The sequence below is a fragment of the Plectropomus leopardus genome, chromosome 13, assembly GCF_026936395.1.
Source record: "Plectropomus leopardus strain MGB_pleo_1.0 chromosome 13, ASM2693639v1, whole genome shotgun sequence".
In the NCBI taxonomy this organism is placed as follows: Eukaryota; Metazoa; Chordata; class Actinopteri; order Perciformes; family Serranidae; genus Plectropomus; species Plectropomus leopardus.
In genome coordinates, this window is record NC_142188.1 from 13,823,447 (window position 1) to 13,846,289 (window position 22,843).

Consider the following 22,843-nt stretch of genomic DNA (forward strand, 5'->3'; position numbering starts at 1 on the left):
CGCCAACAACACAGCTTTGTATTCAAGGAAAGAAGTGAGGTTTCTGTGTAATAAAGCTGTGTTTAACATTGTGGCGCTCTTTGTTCTAAGGATGTGGATTTCACAAAGACATTGTGACTTTATAAAATTGAACCAGCGTAGCTAGATTGACCAGTGATGCCTGCGGAGATAGAGGAAGCCACGTGGATATTAGTGTACTTTACCTTTTGGTCAACGTTTACAGTTGAAATTAGAGTAACATTTCATGTCTAGGTGTTGTTTCCTGTCTCCACAGGGACTGAGTCTAATTGAAACACTTCATATACTGAACCAGGGACTAGCTGTGATGTTCCATTTCTCCACGTTGCCTTGGTCAAATGTCTATAGCTACCACACGGTCTGTTCTTTATTAAATTGTCCGTTGGACGTTAATGATATTGCTGTGTTGCATGCTGGGATTTAATAGATAAGGTCTTTAAAGGTTTTACAGTATTATTAAAACTCTGAGGTGGCCACCACTTTACCACATGCCAAGGGGCTTTGAATGTACTAATCAGTTATATTATTACACTTGACACATCTGGAACGTCAGTCACCCAAATGGTTACTGGCAGGGTGGCAATTAGTGAAAGCACACAGATAGATTTTATCAATAGGAAATAGAGAGAGTGCGAGAATCAAAGGGAATGAAAAGAGTAAAAGAATCAAAGAGTTTCTGCAGGGGAGGGAAAAAAAAGTGCACCTTAGTTTTCATGCTCAGGTCTTTCAATATGGCAGCCTATTTATGTGCCACACCGGTGCGTCTAAAAATGATGTGGCTTTCAACTCCTTCACCCAGGTTCAAAAGAAAACAATAAGAAAGCCAAAGCATAATAACATGCAGTCTTTGTCTATTAGCTGCAGTAAGACTAGGGGGTTTACGGCACAGGGTTCTGTAAACAAAAGATTAAACCAAATCGAGCTGCAGAAAATGAAAGGAAAACATGAGTGGGGTAATGAGGGTGCAGACGTCGTTTCTGACCAGATTACCATCTCCACAGACTACTGGAGAGGAAAACGCCTGATTGAGCTATTTTACCACACAGAGAGTTTACGCCTCTCTCCACACACAAAACCAATACCATTACCACGCTGGTTAGTGGGTAAGCCACATATGTGAAGCAAAGCTGTTACGGTTTGGGGTCACAGCGCTCTGCCTTGATGGGAATGTTGTTTTGTTTATTTGTCACATTTGGAGTATTAAGGCATTAGAAGCCAGACAGCTCTGTCTCTGTGGTTTTTTCTGTGTTTCGCTGTGCTGCTGAGACACTGTTACTGACCTTTGGTAACCTCTCAGGATCGCCAGGGTGTCTGGGGATGACCTTCTGCAGCCTCTGGAAACCATAGTCGATGGTTGGCTCGTTCAGGGCTGAAAGACAGAAAAAAAGGGAAGATGAAAATTAGAACCATTTCAGGGCTAATTTTGCCAGAGACAGGAAGAAACTAATTGAGAAATCTGTTGGAGTTTACAGAACAAAAGTCATTTTCAGAATGCCTAATTTCAAAGAGACCTCATGGGTGAGACGATGTTTTATGAAACATCCAGGGGGGGCGAGCGCTGGAAAATGACACGGGCTCCTCTGACACTTGTGTCACCGAGTGTTATTCCATTAACAGCCGTGATGACCTACATCAGTCTGCGAATCCTTCAGAGGGACCCTCCCTCTTTTTATCTGCTTGAGAATATTGACTACAGCAAACTACATAGCGGGGGTCTTTTAATCTAACCGGGCTTTAATAATCTGTGAAAGGCTGTCCACACATTGATCTAGTGTAAGTTGCTGTCATTTCACCCTTCTGCACCAACTGTACTGCAACACTGGGCCCGTGAAATACGGCAGCAGATCCCATGGAGCCATTAATCTCTCCCACCCCTCAAATAGTAATCTGGGGCATGAGGCATATTGGGCGATGAATCAGAGGCACAAAGTAAATGAATCATAACCCAGACTTTGGTGAGAGCAAGGCGTTTTATGTCTGACAGTCCTAATGGGTAATTGAAGGCTTCCTTACAGCTCCGCCTGATTCTAAACAATCATGTGCACACTCATGGGCAGGACAAGGCGAGGGCGGGTGGGTGGGAGGGAGGGCAGAGGAGAGAAGGAGGGGAGGAAAGGAGGAGAGCAGTGTAAAAGGGGGAAGGAACGACTTAATAGAGAACATCACTTCTCAATGTAGATATCATTTTCAGGAGAGTAACTCCGCCGAGCAAGGCGCTTCATAAATCAATGGCTTTCTATGGAGACTAATAAGAGCTGCCTGCCTCTATTCATTGTTCAGCCTGTAATTTGGCCCATCACTCATTACTCAGCATGTAATTTCAGCATTAACACCGCACAGCTCGCTGAACCTGCTGAACACCAGAGAATGTGAAAGCAAGCAAACGCCCCCCCACACACACAGGCAGGCAGGCAGGCAGGCAGGCAGGCAGGGCCACTGAAGCACGAGCCGGGGAGTCACGGCAGGAAAACGAACATTTATGTTCTCAGTCTTTTCCTTTGTTCCCTCTCATCTAAATACACATGCAAGCATGCTTACACAGTACCTACTCACGCATACCTACAGCGTGTCATGTACCGACGCACACACACACAAACACACACACAATCGAACACATGCACCACTTCTGCCAAAAACCTGAATACAGTAATTGCCAGCTCGACCGTGATCAAATGGAGCAATTATGTGTTCAAGCATGGACAATGCGAGGTGCTAATCGATAGCGAGGATCTAGCTTGCAAATACGGTGCCCTATTGGCCAGGCACACCTGAATAAACCCCACGCCACAACAACATACACTGCTGGAAATCTGATTTGACATGTCATCATGCGTCCCTGAAACGACAAAGGTCTGCTTGGGAATGTGGGGGAACGCCATCTTCTCCTTAATAAAGGATTGATCTGCCGTATTGATCGTACATGACAAGGCTGTAGCAAGGAATTTGCCCCCTTTCTTTTGTTATTTCCACCCCCTTTCTTATCTATGCACTCTGGCAAGTCCCATGCATGTGTGTGTGTGAGTGCCCGGCTGAGTGAGAGTGTATGTGCACGGCAGCCCTGCCAGACCCCGCTGCTCAGTGTGATGTAAATTGTGTATGTGTAAAAAGCACTCCATAATCAGGCCATCCATCATCAGAGGCTGTCAGTGGGCTCTCTCAGGGTGATACATCACGCTCTCCTGTCCTCTGCCTCAGCTGGGGCCTACACAACCCGCCAGGCATGCTGGGAACACAGCCGGAGAAACGTACAGTACAGGACGAGACCTAGGTTGGGAGAGGTGTTCTGTTTGATGTGTCTTTCCAATGATAATGATGCCCCACTGTAAATGTGGACCTAAGAATTATGATGAATGTGATTTGGAGGGTATAGTTACCTGTACCCTTAAAGAGCACTTTAAAATGAATTTTATCTGACACACACAGTTAAGGTTGCAGTGATATATCAATTTTAAGGCGTACTGTGATATAAAAGTTAACAGTGATCATTCGGCCTACATTTGCTCATCTATGATATTGAAAAAAAATGCAGCTGGACGGAGAATCTCAGCTTTATTTCATTTTTTTTTCAAAACACACACACTTCCATTAGAAAAATGGTTGCAAGTTTTAATAACAGTGATAAAAACTTTTGTTCAACCAAAAATGACCGTTCTGTTTTCATTCCTTTAAGAGTCATTCTGACTGATGATAATAATAATCCTGGGATACTGTAAAGCGGTGGTATTTTCTGACACGGTTACCGTGCTGTGAAAATCTCATATCGTTGCAACCCTATACACAGTATTAAATGCCTACATATGGAGGAATTTAAATGTTTTAGTGTAGGTTTTTACATGGCTCAATGTTCTGCAGTCCAAGCGTCAGGCATGATCTCCACATGTCGACATGTCGCCATCTCATCTATCATGGAGATGATCTTTGTAACAACCCCGGCGTAATGAAATTGGTGACACACACCGCCATCTGCTATTGATTTCATGCAAATGCTTTTGACAGCTGATGGAGACTTGCATTAGCGCTAAACGGTGCTGTCAGTTGATGAGTTGACAGTTTTGTAGTCATAGCATGTACACCGGCGCAGACAGACAATGTCAATAATCCTGTAAGAGCCGCTGATGATATATACTGAGCACTTATATTCAATCCGGACAATAAATGTGTTATGTGTGTATTCATTGCACATTTTTTCTTCAGGGCAAAGATTTCCTTTCATCCGCTGAGCTTTTACAAGAGTCATTGGGACTGCTCTTCTTACTTTTTCTTAACACCACACACATTGACAGCCACCCTTTCACTCCCACCTCTTCACCCTATGCCTTTTTTAATCCCCGGCACATCATTATGTTCCGACTTCACACTCTGTCATAAACTTCACTCTCTTCTAAAGATATAGCAGTCCAATTTAGCCGCTCTACGATGCCCTTGCATGACTCCATGCATGCCAAAATTAGTTTGGCCCTCCTCGTCCTTCCAGCACAATATGGTGAAAGAGAGGGCGGTGTGGAAGGAGTGTGTCCCCCTTTTACCCCTCCTGCAAGGGGTCTCAGTCGCTGCAAGGAAACATGAAACCCTCCACACACATCCCATAAATCCTGCACTGGGTGGGGAGTCTAGCCGAGGGGAGGAGGGACCCAGCAAGGTGGGGGGAACAGGGGGGGAGGTATGATATGGGTTGGTGGGGAGAGGGGGTCGCTGGCACGTTCCAGTCACGCCCGCTTCCCGGCTCGCGGCCAATCAATACCACTTTCCTGTTTTAGAGGCGGGTAATTATGAGGTGGAGAGATTGTGTGACCTCTCACCCCTGCTGCATTACTCGCCTGATATTAAGATAAATTGCCTGATTTTGGGTAAACATATGCTGCAATTCAAACTGTCAGCACTGGTTTGCTCAGGGATAATTTGTATTGATCTCCTGGCTTCTTCCCCATTTTGCTTACTGACCTCATGGATAATTAGAGAAAAAGAGACACGGGGAGGTAAGGCAGGGCTTGCATTTGAATACTTTGCAGGAGAGATGAAGAGCACATGGGAAGAGGGCGGGGGGGCATTATGGACTAATAGAATTTTCATTTTCTCTCATTTTCTGTTCAGATTTAGACAGGTTGCATGCTTTGTTCAATTACAACACTTATATCTTTTTCCCCGCTTGCAGTACGTATACAGAGATATAATTGTTCATAGATTTGTTTCCATGGTTTTATTCCAGATATGATTAGAATTTAACAAAAGCAATGAGACAACAAAGTGACAGCAAATATGTTTCAAATTTAACGCCTGGTAACTGAAAGAATTCATTGCCATATGTGTGTAAAAGGATTTCTTGACAAAGACTTCCTCACGGAGGTTTAGAAGAATTGTTTTTATGAATATTTCAGTAATTTTCTCACTCCGGAGAGTAAACGATCATGTTTCAGAATATGAGGAAATGGAATGCATGACTCGGTGTGCAGCTGTGACCATATCATTTCCAATTTTGAATATCGCGCATGCTCATAAGCGCTTGTGGCAGGGCTTCAGTGGAATTCCTCTGCCTGGAATGTGCACTTCCCCAATCTTATTTTGATCTGACGCCTTAATCTGCCCTCATCCTGTCATGCTACTAAAACACATTTTCTCTGAGAGCCCCTTTAGCCGCCCCAGCTAGCCACTTCACTTAAAATGTAGAGTGGATGGCGTGTACATGGCATCTGAGTGTGGTCTGCTGCTCCTTCTCCATGTTCTCTAGAAATAGGACATGAGTAACCGCTCTACAGGAACAGTGTAACATGGCCGACGTTGGCAGCCAGAAGTGCTTACATGGCAATACACTACCGTGTGCCCTCGGTCTATATGGAAGTGGATTGAACACATGTATTGACTTACAGTATCTGGGTATAAACATGGGGAAATGTTTGAGCAAAGCAGTAAATTTAAGGGAAATTGTTCCTTGTTAAGTCTATGAGGCTGAATGGAAGCTTGCACAGAGTACTAGCATTCCTGCCAGCCATTACAGCTTATTACGATAACTCTATCTTTCCAGGAGATAAAAACCTAGCCTTGTTGCCATTTGCCAGCTATTACTTTCGCTAATTATACTTAACTGCTTCGAGCTTATCTCCACTCCTCCTACACCATTGAGCAGTTATTTTTTTCTTTCCCCTTAACACAAATTAGAGGTGGAGTGGGAGTTGGAAAAGGGGGAGACAGATAAACAGCACAGGCAGAAGTTCATTCAAGTGTTATTGCATTTGTGACTTGTCAAACAGCCTAACTGAAGCCTTCTAGGCACCTGCGGTCTGTTAGATGGATGCAGTTCGGAACAGCATCAACACACATAATGACCTCGTCTAGTTGATGTTCTGCGGCGTCTACCAGAAACATTTAAAGAGTGAATATCTTCTCAGTGTTACTGTAAGGAGTTAAAATTGAACTCTGTGCATGGAAAGAAGGTATTCAGAAGTCATGCTGCTGTTCCACATATATGTTCCAGTGTTGAGAGAATAGAAAACACGCATGCAGATGTAGAGACCATCTTTAAAAAAAAACAAAAAAAACAAACCAAGCCAAATTGGAATTTTCACAGCAAACCCACGCAAAGCAAACCTCATCTGTTTTACCACTGACCATATCATCTCCATCCACTGCAGCCAGTTACCACTGAGTGATTCCATCTCCAGCAGTCTCAAGATGAACAGGAAATTAAAATTTCAAAGATCTGCAGTTAGGATAAATCAATGGAGACAGATCAATGTTCATTGAAATTTCATGAACTTTGAGCCAATACAGATGAAAAAAAACTCGACAGTTACAGTCTCCAGCAGATATTGCTCCTGCAACAGATAAAATGTAATTAACACGGTTAAAAGGGAGCAATGTTACAGATTGCACATCCATAATTTCAGACTCCCTTCATATTGGTCGAATTATTAGAAAGGGCCAAAGACACCTGTTCAATCCTCTTAGATGACATCTAAAGTATGTGTGCCACTTCTCTAAGGACGTCGGCGGACTTTCACACATTACCGGCCAACAGAAATCAAATGGGTTCCCTTCACAGCTGATTGCAAGCGCAAATTAATATTGTAAAATGAAGATCAATACATGGACGGGGCACAGATCGATGACGGCTAAATTACGGCCGCGTTTTCCCCCTCATTCAAGATGAGTTGTGTTTTCCTCTCAAAGTCAATACTGCGCTGCCTCCCTCATTCATTTCTCAATAAACTTGCCGATGAATTTCAATCAAAATGCGGCAGTGGAGGAGGAGGAGGGTGGGGGTGTGGAGTTCTTTTAAAGCCCGTTGGGTGTGGATCATACTGAAAATGGGGCAAGAAGAGGAGGTAGGAGGAGGAGGGGAAAGATCCTCGTCTATCAAGAGCCCCCCTCTCTGCCTCCTCCGTCTATCTTTCCTGTGGCAGAGGACTGATGCTGTGACTTACTGAGGACAATCCATTTTAAGAGCCATTACAAAACAGACCTCTAACGATACTGTGGGACAAAAAGTAGGTCCAATTAAAATTAAATCAATGAATACCATCCTTACTGGGAGGAGAGAGAAAAAAAAAAACACACAGCCATACTTTCATTTTTCTCTTGAAAGATACCCACAATACATTTCACAGAGAGGTGTAATGGGGGAAAAATACATGCTCAACTGCAAGTACTTATTTCAATCAATTTCCCGGAGCTGGATTTCACAGGTCACTTGCTGATAACACGCTGTGGAATAATGCCACAGTGTGCTTCTCAAAGCCTACCTGACAAGCTGCCTGACAGTGGGGGAGTGCAAGCACGTGTCACGTCAGCCCTCTAATTGGACACAAGGACCTTCCTCCGTGGAACCTTGTCGCGCTCCACACAAGCTCACAAGGCCTTCAAACCAGGCCCATCTAACTTGGCAACGAGTGTCTGCTCCACTCCTGTGGAGCTGGTGCTAAATACCAGAGTTGTAATGAGACAGGCAGGTATGGGGATATGGCTAGTGGATAACATGCTTTGACACATGCTAAAACTGTTGTGCCAACTGGTTACAACCCACTTGACTGTGGCGATGACATTTATAAATGCCTATTTCATCCTCGCGAGCAGCAGTTCATACTGAGGGGTGAATCTAAAAAAAAAAATCTCCAGATAAATTGTCGACAATCTGAAATGCTGTGTGTGGAGATGTAGGAATTTTAAATATACAGTGCTGAAGTATTTGTGTTTGCGTGTCTTCCTCTAAAGCCGATCTGTTTACATACCTCCTTGAATGCCTTTGATTATAGCATATCTTTACTGTAGGCCACACCCCGTCACTGACCAGCAACCGACAACCGAGTACCAAACCCAACCCTGCAGGACAGGAAATGAAAAGGAAGCGCTCCATCTGATCAGCTTCTGAGTCTGGGACTTCAAAGTGTCGGCAGGGCGTAGAGGAGACGTAAGGATAGGCTCGATTCACAGACCCAACAGCACAGGGCCCTATCTGATGTGCTCTGATAAAGACGTCTGTGTTTGTTTATTTAATTTTTTTCAGAGAGGAGGGTCCAAGACCTCATAACATTTTCTCCTCTTTCTAAGAGTGGAACCGGAAGTGAGTTTAATTTTGGATTTGATATCACTATTTATATGTCTGATGAGCTGCACTAAAAGATTGTTTAGTTTGTGTGGAGATGTTTCTATAAAAACAGAAATCAATAGACCTTCAGTGACTGAGATTGTATCAAATCAAGAAGTCTTTTTTTTCTGCTGGTTAGTGTGCTGTGCAGTGTACTTTAGAGTACAAGCTGCAGCGGACATGCAGGCAACGTCACAGAGGAGGAGAGAGGCGAAAACTTCTGCTTAGAAGTAGTGAATTTACAGCTCACAGCATCTTATTACGATACAGTCTCTGGCTTTTATTTGATAATTAGTGTCAGTTAAAAAAATATTGTTGTACATCTGTGATCCGTTGTTACCACAGGTAGCTTGTTTACTATATTGCGTGAACGCAGCTGTCACACTGATGTCTTGTGGAGCCAATTCACACTTAAAAATGTATGGGGGAAAAAAATCGTAGTATTTGAAGTATTTGAATTGATCAGCTAACTCCAATTTGACTGGCATACTTCTGCGTCAGGTACAGCCCTAGAAATTAAGATATATATTTTTTTTACATTCAAAAGTAAGAAATTTTTTCTTAAGTTTAACTAAAAAGAGTCCTCTCTGCTGCACTATGAACATCTTCCTCTTCCATCCCTTACAGGGGCTGACATTTCTTGATCTCCACCAGTATTGAGTGAAGCCCACATGACCCCTTTGTCCTTATGTTGATGAATGACTGCCTCATACCCATTTTGTCAGATTTTGGTGCAGTGGAGTCGATAGCGTCACCTTGACGAGGAAAGTTTGTGATCCATCAGCCCTCAAGGCTGTCTGGCCTCAACTAAAGCCTGGCAAGAGCAGCTCACTGTATGGGGCATCTACTCCGTCCAAAATCCTTCACCCAGTGTGCTGCGATCTTGTGAGGTCGAACGAATGGCTCTTATTACTGCCGCTTTACAGTGAGGAGGAAAAAAAAAAAGAAAAAACACTTGACTTGTACTAATAGCTGAGAAGCCATGCTGGTCACCAAAGGTCTGAAGACGAAGCACCCTGTCAGTGCCCAGCTTGGGAAATTAGCAAATAATGTTCCCTTCCCCCTGACAAATGTGTGACAGCTCGCCTTCGCCAATCATTCTCTCCTAACGTTATGATGCATGTCCTGGATCCCCACTGGAGGATACAGGCGAAGTTTACTGACCCTCAATTTACCCATGACAAATGGGGTCCCGGTAAATGTGCGTTTTCTGGGGCGCGGAAGGGGTTCATTTTAAGCAATCCTGGTTATGTGGATGTCACTGATTAGGATAAATAGTGGCTGAGTGTGTTAGGACTGCTTGCAGAACCATATTACCAAGGGCCTGCATCGTTGCCCCTGGAGGGGAGCTCTCGTGGAAACTTGGCCAAGATAGAAAACCAAAAGCTCTGATGCAATTAGGAGCTTAAATTGGATGAATTGTACGGTCAAAGTTTTATTTATGATTTACTCTTTCATGCAGCGTTGTAAGTGTGTAGTAAAAAGGTTAAAATGCAGCAAATGAGGCTGAAAATTGAGACTTTTTGTTTGAAAGATCAAACCAGTGAGTCGACTGTTTGCTTAATAAAGTGTAAAGTATAATACAGTATTGACCTCAGGTACAGCCAGGAGTTTCTCCTTTTGATTTTCTACAACCTTGCTGACAGTTGGACCAATGGATAACCAATACATGGATTAGACAGAGGACAAGCTAGCACGCTCCGAGGGACAACATTTTGTTAGAAGGTAAAAGGTATAGACTGTAAAGTAGGAAAAACATCCTTTAAAAGCGTGCCAATTAACATACACATACAAGCTCCTTGAAGCAGTCAGTAAACTACCGCCCACTAAAGTTTTATATAGTATGTCTGTTTGTCTCATTAGTGCTTTAAACATTCAATAGTCAATGCCAACAGGATTATTTGACATACATTACAGGGTGCTCTCTTTCTGAGAATGGATTGTGAGTTTTGGAGCCGTTCCAGGGTACTAACCCGAGTGAGGACGTGTCCCTCCGCTGTTCGAATTGGCTGCAGTCTCCTCTGTGTTGACTCTTGGTAATTTGTGATAATTTCTTAAATTGAGCGAGTTAAATCTCCACAATTAGGGTGGTGGTGCAAGAAGAGTCAACATGAAAAAAAAGAGGCTAAAAAGGCACTCCTCTCAAGCCGTGCTCTCAAGTCACGCTTGAAGCCATATGCTTTGATAACTAGACCTTTGATATGCACATGTTGCTCTCCAATATGACACCGGAACGTTCTGTGCTTTTATAGACAGCACGGTGTCACTACATGCCCTTTTCAGCATGTAATTTGCTATTGTAACTCGAGGTCATTTCAAACCTATTTGCTCGTGTAGTGCCTTATTTTTTTCTCAAGTGCGAAAGCTGTGATTTGAAATGAGCTGCTTCGCTCTTAAATACATGATCTACTCTCATTCCTCAGATTTTACTGTCTGAGAGAATATCATTTCACACAGCTATTACACTGCATATGGAAACAGTGGTTATGCATTCTGCTCTCTTTAACAGTTTCATTCTCTCAAGCGTCAACCTTTGTACAATCAGGGTGAGCCACACGGGGAATAGCAGAGCAGAGGAGCCGGACCTGTCTATTCGTGACTTTCTCTTTTAATTCAGCGCACTAATCAATTGTACCACCGTTGCCTCCAGGGGTAATTGTATCTTTATACTAACTGGAAGTGAGTAGGAACCCAGGGAAGACAGAGAGGAAGAATGGGGAGGAGGGGGGGGTGAAAAATCAACAAAGATAGAGAGAAGGGGACACGTTTCCCCAGTAAAACCTGATGGTAATCATCCCAATCCGCTTAGCCTCTGTGACTAATGGGGTCTGTTCTTAAGGGACCTGGCACTTTCACCAGGGTGCTATAGAAGCCATTAATGTCTTAACTTATACACCTTCTCAGGGCTGTGCAGTAACACATGTACACACAGACACACACTTTTTTCCTGCTCACACTCTCCCACAAACACATACACTTACGCAGCCACACTACACTCCTGTTTCATTATCCCGGTGCCTTGTTGGCCTCTGCTCCGCTCCTGCTAGGGAGGTTAAATGCAGGAGAGCCGGGCCAGACTGCACGGTTGGAGGAGAAGGGACGGATGGCTGGGGGTGGTAGCGGCGGTGGTAGTGGTGGTTTGGGGAGCAAAAGAGGGGGGACTTGATGAGAAACAGCTGCCCCAGGATGGAGGGGTCTGGATGGGGGTTTCCGAGGGGATGGTGGGGGGGGTGGTATCCAGCCCCCACTTTGCAATTCTGCTGCGCTCAAGGCCAGGGCTGTGCTGGAGGCCTGGGGGTGCTGGGGGAAGTGAGAGTGCTTTGACGCGCCCCTCTGTTTCATTCTGCCCATCAGAGTTAGAACAGACAGAGGCTTCCAGGTCAGACAGGCTCTGACCTTCGCAACCTCTGCCTCCTCACCAATGATGACAGATAAGACCACCACTTCCTTCTGTTAGCCAAGATAATCAGATCCCTTACTTATAGTGTGACACACACACCCTTTTCTCTCTTTCTCTCCCGTGAATCCACATCAAGCACACATACTTCAGAAATGCACTTAACCTGGATATTGCATTTCTAATCTGATTCACAAAAAAAAAAAAAACGAAACCACATTTTTGCTTTACAGAATCAGCAAATTAGCAGAAAGCATTATCTGTCTTGCACCAGGGGCAGATAAAGAGAATTGGCAGAATGAGTTATCCTGACAGCTTGAGTTTAACAGAGATTGGCAGCGCCCTTGCGCGATGGCAGGTCAGAGGGGGATCAGGTTGCACTTGTAGGAGCCCCTCCATGAAACACCTTTTCGCTAGCAGTGCAGATCTCACACTTTTAACATTCAGCGAGCAGGGCCCTGGTTAGTTCATTATTAGTGCTTGGACTTGGGGCTGAGGGCTCCATCCAGACAGAGGGAGGAGAAGGAGGGAGGAGGGGGACACAAGAGAAGCCTGTAGGAGGAGAGGGAGAGAGGAGGAGAAGGTTTTGACTCACCAGTGTAGACAAATCTCCCGGGGGCACCTTTGCAGAACTGCTTGGACTTGTAGGACAGCGTGACTTCCACAACACCCGGGATGTGTCGAGGTGGAGTCTGGACGCGGATGGCGTGGGGAGTTATCAGCTGGAAAAAGAAATAATGAGCCTTCTGTTAGAACAAACTAAAGAGTTTATAAAACTGTAATTAGATTTTAGTCAAATCTAAAACTACAAACTCGACATCATACCTCGCTCCATACGAGCATGGTCCCGAACACGACTTGTAGGCCATCAAAGAAGTTGTCTCCTATGATGATGACAGTGGCTCCTCCAGTGGTCCATCCCTCACTTGGGCTGATAGCCTTGATGCACGGGGTGGCTGCTTATCCAAGACAAAGAGAAAGAGCAAATTCAGCACCTAATGCTTCGACACTCGGATCCATGTCTCTTTCCACACAGACACATTACTGCATCACCTCCGTGTCTCACAAAGACATATCATGGAAATTGCCCCCTGGAAAGAAAAAAAATGATGGATTTGTCCTTTAAGGCACGAGAATCAAAATCATTTATCAGCGCGCTGGAGTGGTGTAGTTAAGCAGACCCTTCAAATGGTCCACTTCACAAAGGCTAAACGCCGGGCTCGCCAGGAAAATGATTTGATGGAGCAAATTATGTGTCAGGGCAAATGTAGCTATCAGAATTGATTAAGCATGCGGCCGCATGTACAGTAAAATTTCAAAGTTGAACACATCTTAAATGAGTCAAGAATACGGCCTGTTAAAGTGGAAATGACAAGCTAAAGCTTTGCTGGTTCACGTTATTTCATTACCTTTGTTCTGCATATGCAGTACAGACAGTGCAGGCACACAGAGTGTAGTTTCAGGTTTCATAACGTGAAATGCACTCATGAATTATTCACATCGAGTTTTTTTTTTCTTGCTTTTTGTGATCGATTCAATCCATTTCATATTGTTTATTACAATGCTTTTCATCTGGCATGACTTCTGCTACGTAGCTCTGCCATTCATCAACAGTCTGGGTTGTTATTATAATCTAATTTGAGTGATCTGGTGCCTCACATTCACTGTCATTTGATGCATTACCTTAATATGGTGTTCAGCACAACACCGTGTTTACAACAGAAATAGCATGACAGCTAGCCATAAAATAGCAATATCAAATTTAATCTATTTCCATCAATATCTTTTAATACACTATGAATTGTGCATGTTTTTTGTTTTTTCTCACTCCTCAAAATGTGAGCAACTATTTCAGCAAGTTCCTTTTTTCTTTACAAGCTCGGCTCTAACCCTCTATTATCCTTTCCATCCAGTAAGTAAATCACAGTCGGCCCATTGTTGTATGGATCACCTCCGACAAGACATCTCCCTTTGTTTGCCTTGCTGTTGGGTCTGTTCAGGTCATGTTTGCTCTCTCTCCCTGCCCATAAAGTGCACACACACACATTGGTACTACAGGGAATCTGACTTTAACAGGCGCTGTTGACTTCATGCTAATCACCTCGTACAGATTTTCATTTGTGAGGCCTGGAGGAGTGACATTTGCTTTCCTTAATTGCGAAGCGGAGCGTCTGAAAGAGGACCAACCCTCTATGGGCATGCTGGGCCCCCTCTAAGGGCCTGACCTTCATCAGTGCGGACGATTACAGCAAATAATTCACCCTTCAAAATTACTGTAAACAAATTGACTTTGGGGATGAGAGAGAGAGAGAAGAGGGGGGCAGGAAGGAGGAGGAGGCAAGAAGAGGGCCTGATGGTGACGGTGACTGTTGGGGGGCAGCTGCAGCCTGAAACCTACGACAGGCACACACACACAAACACAGACGCACCACCTCGGAAATCCCAGTGCCCCCTCCCACACACAGAAGGACCCATGGAGAGGCAGCGACTGAGGCCCTAAGCCGTCCACCCTTCTGCCTAAAAATTTGCATATGTCTCAATGCACAGACAGAGAGGGGAGCATGTGCTGAATGGGGACCGTGGCGAAGTGGATTACACAGTCAGCGCAGGCGATCTGATGACAGACACGCACAATGCCCCCTCAGCAGATGATAGGCATCATGAGGAGTGGATGGATGAGGATGCAAAGAGCTGGGTTTGAGTGTTGCATCACTAAGACTTTGCAAACTTTGCGCTACAGTGCCAGAAAATTACTCAATTTTAATTTTTATGTCATAGCTTGTTTATTTGGGGTTTTTTGTGCTGAATTTTTATCCTTTCTTGTGTGTTTGCTTCAGTTGTTTTCAAGATGCACTTTGATGCCGATCTGTGATCCGTCCCACTCTTTCCCCTCAGTGCTTTGGGTTAGCCGTACAGGACGTCAAAACTGATCCAAGATCTGAGCAGAGGAGGTCCCGGCTCTAGTATTGTGACACTCAAACAGGTCTGATGTGGCCCCGCGAAGCCGTCCTTTGTTCTGCCTGCTGAAATGTGTTGTAATTGTGCTGTGGGATGTCCAGATGGTCGGTTGATAGTGCAGCTGATGGGATTATACCTTTTACCTCTCCCTGGGCCATCTGTTCCCTTTGACTCTCTCTCTCTCTCTCTCTCTCTCTCTCTCTCCCTCTGCCTCTCACTCACTCCCAACCTCTCTCTCTCCCATCCTCTCTCCTTCTCTTTCTCCTTTCCTCCTCTCCTTTTTCCCCCCTTCCTTCTTTTCTCCCTCTCTTTCTTCCTCTTAGGCCCAGCAGTCTGGATTCACTTGTCTTTATTGCATAAACCCTAACAGCATTACAGCCACTTGGCATGCAAATGAGGCAGGCGCTGCAGGCTCTATGCTGAGTCTCCTATATTGTCTGGGGCTCTATAATGGTGGAACTGAGCTAAGGAACGTGTGTGTGAGTGAGTGAGAAAGAGTGTGTGTGCTGCGCTGTTCGTGTGTGTCTGTGTGTGTGTGTGGGGGGGGGGCTGATGCTGTGTGTGAAAGACTCGGCTATTTGTGAGGATGTTTATGCACCTTTGAGCCTGAATCTATACATGTTTGAGTGACAGGCAGCCACAAAGCACATTCGTGTCTGAATGCATAATATGCTTGTTGTGTGACAGTACACACAAGTGAACAAAAATGTCACACGGTGAGATTCGAGTTAGGCTATCCCATGTGTGGGCCAATAGGGGGCAGCACCTCTTGATCAATGCGAGCAGTCGGTGCAAGTGCAGTGTGAGCTGAGAGGAAGGATGCCTCAGTCAGTCAGTCAGCCACATATCTGAGGCTTCTCGCCCAGTGAACTCATGAGGAAGAATGTGTTGCTAATTTAAAGCACGCTGTCTGTCTGCCTGCTTGTTGTCAGAGCACTATGGAGGACATGGCTGGAATTACATTTTATGACCTGGTCTCTTTTTCTCACGTCTCTGTTTGTTAAAGGTGACTCAAACAAAGCCAGCAATCGTTGTTGATGCATGTTAAACTAGTTTGTTATGGAACTGAGAGGAAGGAGGAGGTAAAAAAAAAAAAAACTTGTGAGAGCGGTTAAACAGAGGGAAGGTGTATTAAAGTTATTAGACAAAGACATGTTCAACTGGGCGGTTGACAATAGCTTCTTTTTCTCGCTTTACGGGGCGTCACTCTGCTGCTTTGAAGAGTGTGGTGAAGAGAGGAAGAAAGGGATGGGTTGGGGTAACCTGTAAAGAACACACACACCCCGCACGCACACATACATAGACACACGAAACACACGCTGTCCCATGGGAGAGGGGGAACATGGAGGCGAGGGCTCAACCTCTTTAATTGCTCCCCTCATTAAGAAACTGGTTGCTAGGCGATCCACACCTATCGTGTCATAAACGTGAAACACACAAACAGAACGTCAGCGAACATAATGACTTTGGTGCTCCGGGCAGGACTTTAATTATTTGATTTTGTTCTCCAGTAGAGGAGTCATTAATAAAGACAAAAACAAATAGATTAGCTTTTTCCCCCACTAGGACTGGAGAGCACTGAGATATATTAATTGTCTAGTCTTTTTTTTTTTCATTAGTCGTTGTTGTATTAAACATTACATTTGCTTTTGGTGATAGAACCATTAATGCCCATTAATGTGTAGAGAAGCTTGTTTTAGTCAGTGGTGTACATAAACTGTTTGCCCAGCCATAATTGGCTCCTGAAATCTGAAGATAAGCAATTTGCACAACTGGTCACAAAGTCAGTTTTTTTTTTCTTGCAATCTTTCAGCTGCGTGTGCTCCCATCTGCGAGTGGAGGCCACGCGGGTCACAAGGTTATGTTTAGTGCATTTTACTTTTTGGATTTCCCAGGGTTTGGTGGTCCTTCTTTTCTCTCTTTTGGCTGAGCAGGCAATCAGTCTATCATATGGAATCAGTTGGAAGAAAAACAGTAAGTTCTGTTTTTCTCATAGGCCACCCCCCTCCTCCACACACACACACACACACACCATCAACCCACCCTTCCCTCCCCACCTCCCTCCTTTCTCTCTCTCCTTCCTCCCCCTGTTTCAGCTCACTCACAGCTAAATCTGCAGAACCCAATGACAGGAAATTGACCTCACAGCCAAATTCTTAAGCAATTTGATCATGTTTCACATAGGCTTTTAGGACAAATGTACGTGCATTAGGAGAATGGGGGCCGTGTAACATTTTAAAAACGCGAATCAGCCTGAGTAATATCGTCATGATCAGTGATATCGACACAATAAATGCACACTGTTTCCAGTCAGCACAACAACAGGTATGATGGAGGCAAAAAGCAACTTAAAAAAAGTAAAAAAGTGATGGAGGAGCAAAAGATTCTAAGGAACTAGAAGCAACTAGGTGTGATTTATTGTTTCTAATGGGTGGATTTGTGAAAGAAACTAAGAGAAAAAGGAGCGTAGCAAATTATAAGATGTAAAAATGTGCCTACCATTCTCCAGATAAGGAGGCGTACCTTCTGAAGGGTCGAGTCTGCGAGCCCTTCGCCCGTGCTTGGAATTGTTGTGTACAAACATGTTGTCAGAGACAGCCAAGACATGGCCGTCCACATTGACGGTCGTCGATACGACAACCTGCAACAGGATTGAAGGTGAAACGTGTAATTTAATACATTGTAAGATACAAATACAGACATTAACAAGCAAAGGGAGAGCGCGCACATCCAAAAAACTTTTACAGGTGCTGGATGGAAAAATAGCAAACTAAGGCAAGAATCAAACAGAAATTCCACACACTGTAGTAAAAGCTCCCAGTAACATTTCAATCTAATAAGACACATTCACACATTCATCTCAGTTGTCTCTTTATATTATAATATTAAGATCTTTGTTAGATCGAAAAGGTATACAATTAAAAATCACTGGGAGCTTTTACTTCATTGTGCGGATCTTCTGTTTGATTCTTGCTCAAATTCACGCACAAAAATATAGTTTTGCAGATACTCTGATGCTCTTTTGTGTCCAGGTACATGTCTGGGTGCTATTGATTGCTGTCAAACCTCTTGAAGTGGTGATTCTCTTTGGACATATCGCATTACAGTTACCCTGCTTCTCAGCCATTTTGTTTTTGCTTTTTAGTGTCTTGCATTTGTGTACAGCTAATTGACTTTTCAATCACTAAAATTCCATTTCCGTTTACTGTCATCGCAGCTGAAGCTCAGAATTATTGATCAGCTCGTCCATCTATTTGAGGATGGAAGGCCTCCCTTTTGAAATATTACTGGAGTCATTAGCAGCCGAACCGTACGCCATCCCATCACTCAGCAAACATTTTACTAGGATCGGATTCCAAGCCGCACTCCATATTTCATAATGCTTATTTTTGTTGTTGTTTTTAGGCTACCACATCTCCAAACAGTGAGCCCGCATGTGAATGGCCAAAGTGTTTCTGAGCCGGAAAAAGAGAGCCCCTCTCAGGTTTGCTTCGCCGGTAAGTGACCTCGGTGTAGCAGTGGAATTTAGGGGGGTGCTTTTTTTTTTTTCTTCGGCTTGGGGGTGGGGGCGGTGTAAGGGGGGGGAGAAAAGGGGAAGTGAAAGAGCTCCATTCTTGTGAGCAGGTTCAGAGCTGGGCCAAGCTGAGGATGATGGATTGGGCCCTCTCTGGCCTCCAGCTGGTTTTTGGGGGTAATAAGTGGAGTGGAAGGCATGCAGAATACACAACTTTGGCCAGAGAAACACCTATGGTGGAGCATCTGGGAAATCTATTTGGGACAAAATGTCATACTAACTGTTGGACTGAAGACAAGGGCTGATCATCAGCAGACAAAAGAATGTTTTAGACTACATGTTTTAGTTTCTCAAAAAAAGAAATGCTTAGTTCTTGCATTCCTTTTGACACACAGGAGTGAGCGGTGCAAGCCCTTGGTGGCTGTCATGCATCAGTCCACATTCACCCTGAGGGAAGATTTGAGGAGGCAGGGGAGGTCTGATGGTGGTGACATCAGGAGGGGACACCCTGTCTTGTCTGTTTCATGTCTGGGCTTCCTCCTGGAGGATGCTCGCTATCACAGAACAATGCTGTCAGTGACGAACGCCCTCCTGTAGTTTTTCGTGATCCTGATAGGACAAATCACACTAAACTCTCTCACCTTGACCTAACGGGGCTGCTTGTGGTGAAAGTGTCTGGGCTGGACGGATGGATGCTTGGATAAATGGATCAGAAGGGGGCTCAATAATTTCAAGGCTCAGCTACTTGACACATTAGAAGCGAGAGGGTTAAAGAAGCAGTAAAAGTGCTCAGCGGTCATGTCCTTTTAGTGTAAATCGGAGCATTTTGTCAGCCCGCGATAATGATGGTTTTCAGATGGCTTAAGATGGTTTTCATTGGCTATACTCTGAGCTGCATATGAGTTTAAGTGTATGCATATGTGGGTAAAAATGAGAGAGAAAGCAAATATATGCACTCCTAGCTTGTATGGGCACGCATCCATATGTGTGTGTCTGCGTGCTTGTGCATATGTGTGTATAAGAAGGTATGCGTTTCCGCTGCCAGACAGATCCTGAGTTAACACTGTTGTTACATGTGGTCGGATCGTCCTCCCCTCTGTGCTCAGGCTCAGAAAGCTGTCAGGAACACAATTGATGGCACTCTTAAATCCTATATCCTTATTTGTGTCAGATGGTATTCCCTAATAAATATTCTGTCCAGAGCGCACAGGACACAAAATCCCTCACTCTCTCTTTTCTGCGGGTTTTTGCCTCCTTCAGTGCCAATAATAGAATTGTATTCATATGTGCGTCAATGTGACTTAGTGCGGTGTGGCTGTGCATTTTGTGCACCTGTGTGTCTGCGGGAAAGAGAGGCAGACTGTGAGAGACGGACAGAAATAGAAGGAGGGTATGTGCGAATTCTGTGTGAGATTTCAGTCACCTGGAATCTGCGCATGTCTCTTGGGTTCCCTGCATTCTTCAGACAGTTCTGATTGCACTTGAGGAAGAACTTTAGGAAGAATCTGCAAAAAAAGCACACAATAAATGCAAAAACTTAATTAGGATAAAAGTTTTGGAGTGTTGAAATCATACACACATCTGATCCAGTCATCAGAAACAATCAGTTTGCAGCTTTTATCCTTCAAAATCGAGAGTGTCATTCTCTTTGTCATCCCCTCACCTGAGTTCACGGGTCTTTTCCCAACACCCATCTGCCACTAACATACAGGAAGTCACTTGATATTCCATCCACCTCTTTAATCCCAGGACACCCCCTGTGCAATTAAAGTACTCCTGTTCAATAGGGAAGCAAATGAGGCCCACCTGTGACCAGGTCTTGTTTGAAGAGCATCAGGGATAAAGGACCTAACAAGGTGGGAGCGCGCCACAAAACTTATAGTCCTGTCAGGCAATTAGGCGGACACTCCTGGGACCACCGTATGCCACACACACACACTGACACACAACGCATACACACACACCCATGCACTTGTGGGTGGGTGAGGCAATTATGCCACAAATTACAACCTGGCTAATCGTCTCTGAACAAATGTCACGTCTGAGTGAGATCTGGGCTTGGTTAGTTTGTAAGCCGCCTTCCTCTCCCCTCTCTCAGGTCTCGCCTCAATGTATTGATAAAGCCTCGTGTTGAGAGCCGCGTATCAGATGTGGCCTCACAGACGTAAAACAGTTAAAAAGAGGGAGATTAACAGCGGGGGCCAATGAGAACAATCGTCTCAGATGTTGCTTATTGTGTAAAATCTCACACAGACACACAGAATAAACAATGAAATTGACTTGTTTTTGTAAATTCTCCCCAAAGAATCATGACGGATTGTGCCTTTGCTTTCTCCGATTCATTAAAAATACCGTGCCGAGATATTTATTTTTCATCACATTGCACTAGCGTTACGATATGCAATACTGTGGTTTCCATTGTAATACCACCTTGGCTCACAGAATCACAGCGGCTCATTGGATTACCATAGATTGCACCATAGATTGCATGGCCATTTCATTCTGCTAAATACAGTGGCTTGTGTGGCCTGCGAGGACGCTTTCACAACACTTAAGACTTCTCGTTCACCCAGTGGGATCTTGGCCAGCCCATAAATCAGAGTCTGAAATGACCCTTCTAACCCTGGCCACATTAACACATGCACTGGTCATTTAGAAGCGTTCTTCGATAGACTCCTATACCTTGTGCTTCAGCGAGGGCCCAGGAGGGAGAGGAGAGGTGAGAAAATATTTTCACTCCACATCCAAGGAGCTTTGGCTTGGACATCAATAAAAGGCGTTTTAACCCATGCCAGAATGCTGATTGCCTGTCGGTGTGTGGTGAGGCCATAAAAAACCTGACTTGTCATTAGTGCATTTCGCTTGATTGTGTTCACTGTGTTTTCGGGTTGCATCTGTTGGCTGATCATCAAAATGACCATTATGTACTCTAATTCCCTGACCCTGTTTTTATTTCCCCAAAGAGTCATAATGTAGAGCAGCAGACATCTGCGGAAAGCAGACCTGAAATACGACTTTTATTTGTCTGTCGCCTCTCATACAGATTGGGTAAGGCCAGCGTGTGTGTTTGTGTGCACGTCTGCACGCGCGCGCGTGTGTGTGTGTGTGTGTGTGTGTGCATCACCCGTTGGTAGATAATTTATGTCAGAGCAAGAGATAGAATACATTTCCTAGGCAATGCATTGACTTCATAAAAGAAACACATTACTTTCAGAGTTAGTCTTGTCTCTTTTCTTGGATACTTTAATGCTTTTACATACTGTTTCCTCTACAGCCAAACCAAAAGTTAAGAAACAATAAACACGAGAAATTGAGTGCCCACGCTATCATAAAGTGGCTCCTTTATGTTTACTGTTATGAAGGCAATTAAGCACAATTTCTCTGCTAAAAAGATAAGCTTAATTTTCATAGTCCGCAGCAGTGGCAGTGCTATAGCATCCATTACATTTGAGTTGGTTAAGATTCTCCATGAGCACAGTGCAAATTGGTCCTTGGTGAGAAGGAGAGCAATTAAGACAAGGCCCCTCTCTCTCTCTTTTACTTCTTAAATATCTACAGAAGTTTGTGCTGGTGTTTTGGCACGCACAGAGACAAAAGGAGGTTGTTTAATTGTTTTTTAATGGGATATCAAGTCGTCGCTGCCATTAGATGTTGGCAATGGAGGGCAAAGGGGGATAGAGAGAAAGAATGAACTGCAATTAGGTTTGATTAAAGCTATCCTTCTCAATAATCAGCTGTTCTGACAGGACAGGGGGACCCTGGTGGCCGCTGAGATGGAGGAAGGTGTTGAGTGATATTAAGGCCAATGAAGGGGATATTAACATGGCTAATTAAAGCTCTTCCAAAGCCGGGAGAGGAGGCTCTCAGTGGACCGCACTGGATGAAATAATCGGCCAAGGCAGCTATCAGTTGGAGGAGAGAGAGAGAAAGGGAGTGCGGGAAGGGGTGGGGTGTAGTCCATCTGAGGAAAGGGGGGGAGTAGAGGGAGGGATAGTGGGAGGCGTAAAGGAAAACTATGAAGTGTGAAGAAAGACAAAGAGGAAGACATCGACAGGCATATAGAGAAAGACTTCCAGGGCAGCCACGGAAGCTCATTTTGACATCAGCCTTCTCTGTCTGCATGCCCGAAGTCTGCCAGTATAACTAAGACCTGACATCAGCTTTTATCTCCGACAGCCAGTCATACCGGTCCACAAATCAACGTTAAAACAATCCCGCTCATGCCTTGGTCTAAGGCAATTAATACGATTCTCCTGTAGTACCTCCATGCTCGCCCGCTGCCGAAGCTACTAATCATGCCATAATGATTTCTCTCCCTCTGGTCAAAGGGGAAATAGATTGTCTCTTTAGTAATGCAGCAGGCTCGGTGCCTTCCACT

General features: G+C 44.5%; 1 protein-coding gene across 8 annotated transcripts in view; it reads right to left on the minus strand.

Annotated features, from left to right (window-relative positions):
- ebf3b (EBF transcription factor 3b) overlaps positions 1-22,843 on the minus strand; it is a 68,889-nt gene that overhangs the window by 9,167 nt on the left and 36,879 nt on the right. For 2 of the 8 annotated variants that reach the window (XM_042502107.2, XM_042502112.2), the window contains exons 7-11: positions 19,889-19,970; positions 17,451-17,592; positions 12,819-12,949; positions 12,589-12,715; positions 1,299-1,387 (exon numbers count right to left, since the gene is read on the minus strand). In XM_042502107.2, coding sequence (XP_042358041.1) covers positions 1,299-1,387; positions 12,589-12,715; positions 12,819-12,949; positions 17,451-17,592; positions 19,889-19,970 — 571 coding nt within the window. Of the gene's footprint in view, positions 1-1,298; positions 1,388-12,588; positions 12,716-12,818; positions 12,953-17,450; positions 17,593-19,888; positions 19,971-22,843 lie in introns of all 8 variants that reach the window. The other 6 variants (XM_042502106.2, XM_042502111.2, XM_042502110.2 and 3 more) reach the window with 3 other exon arrangements.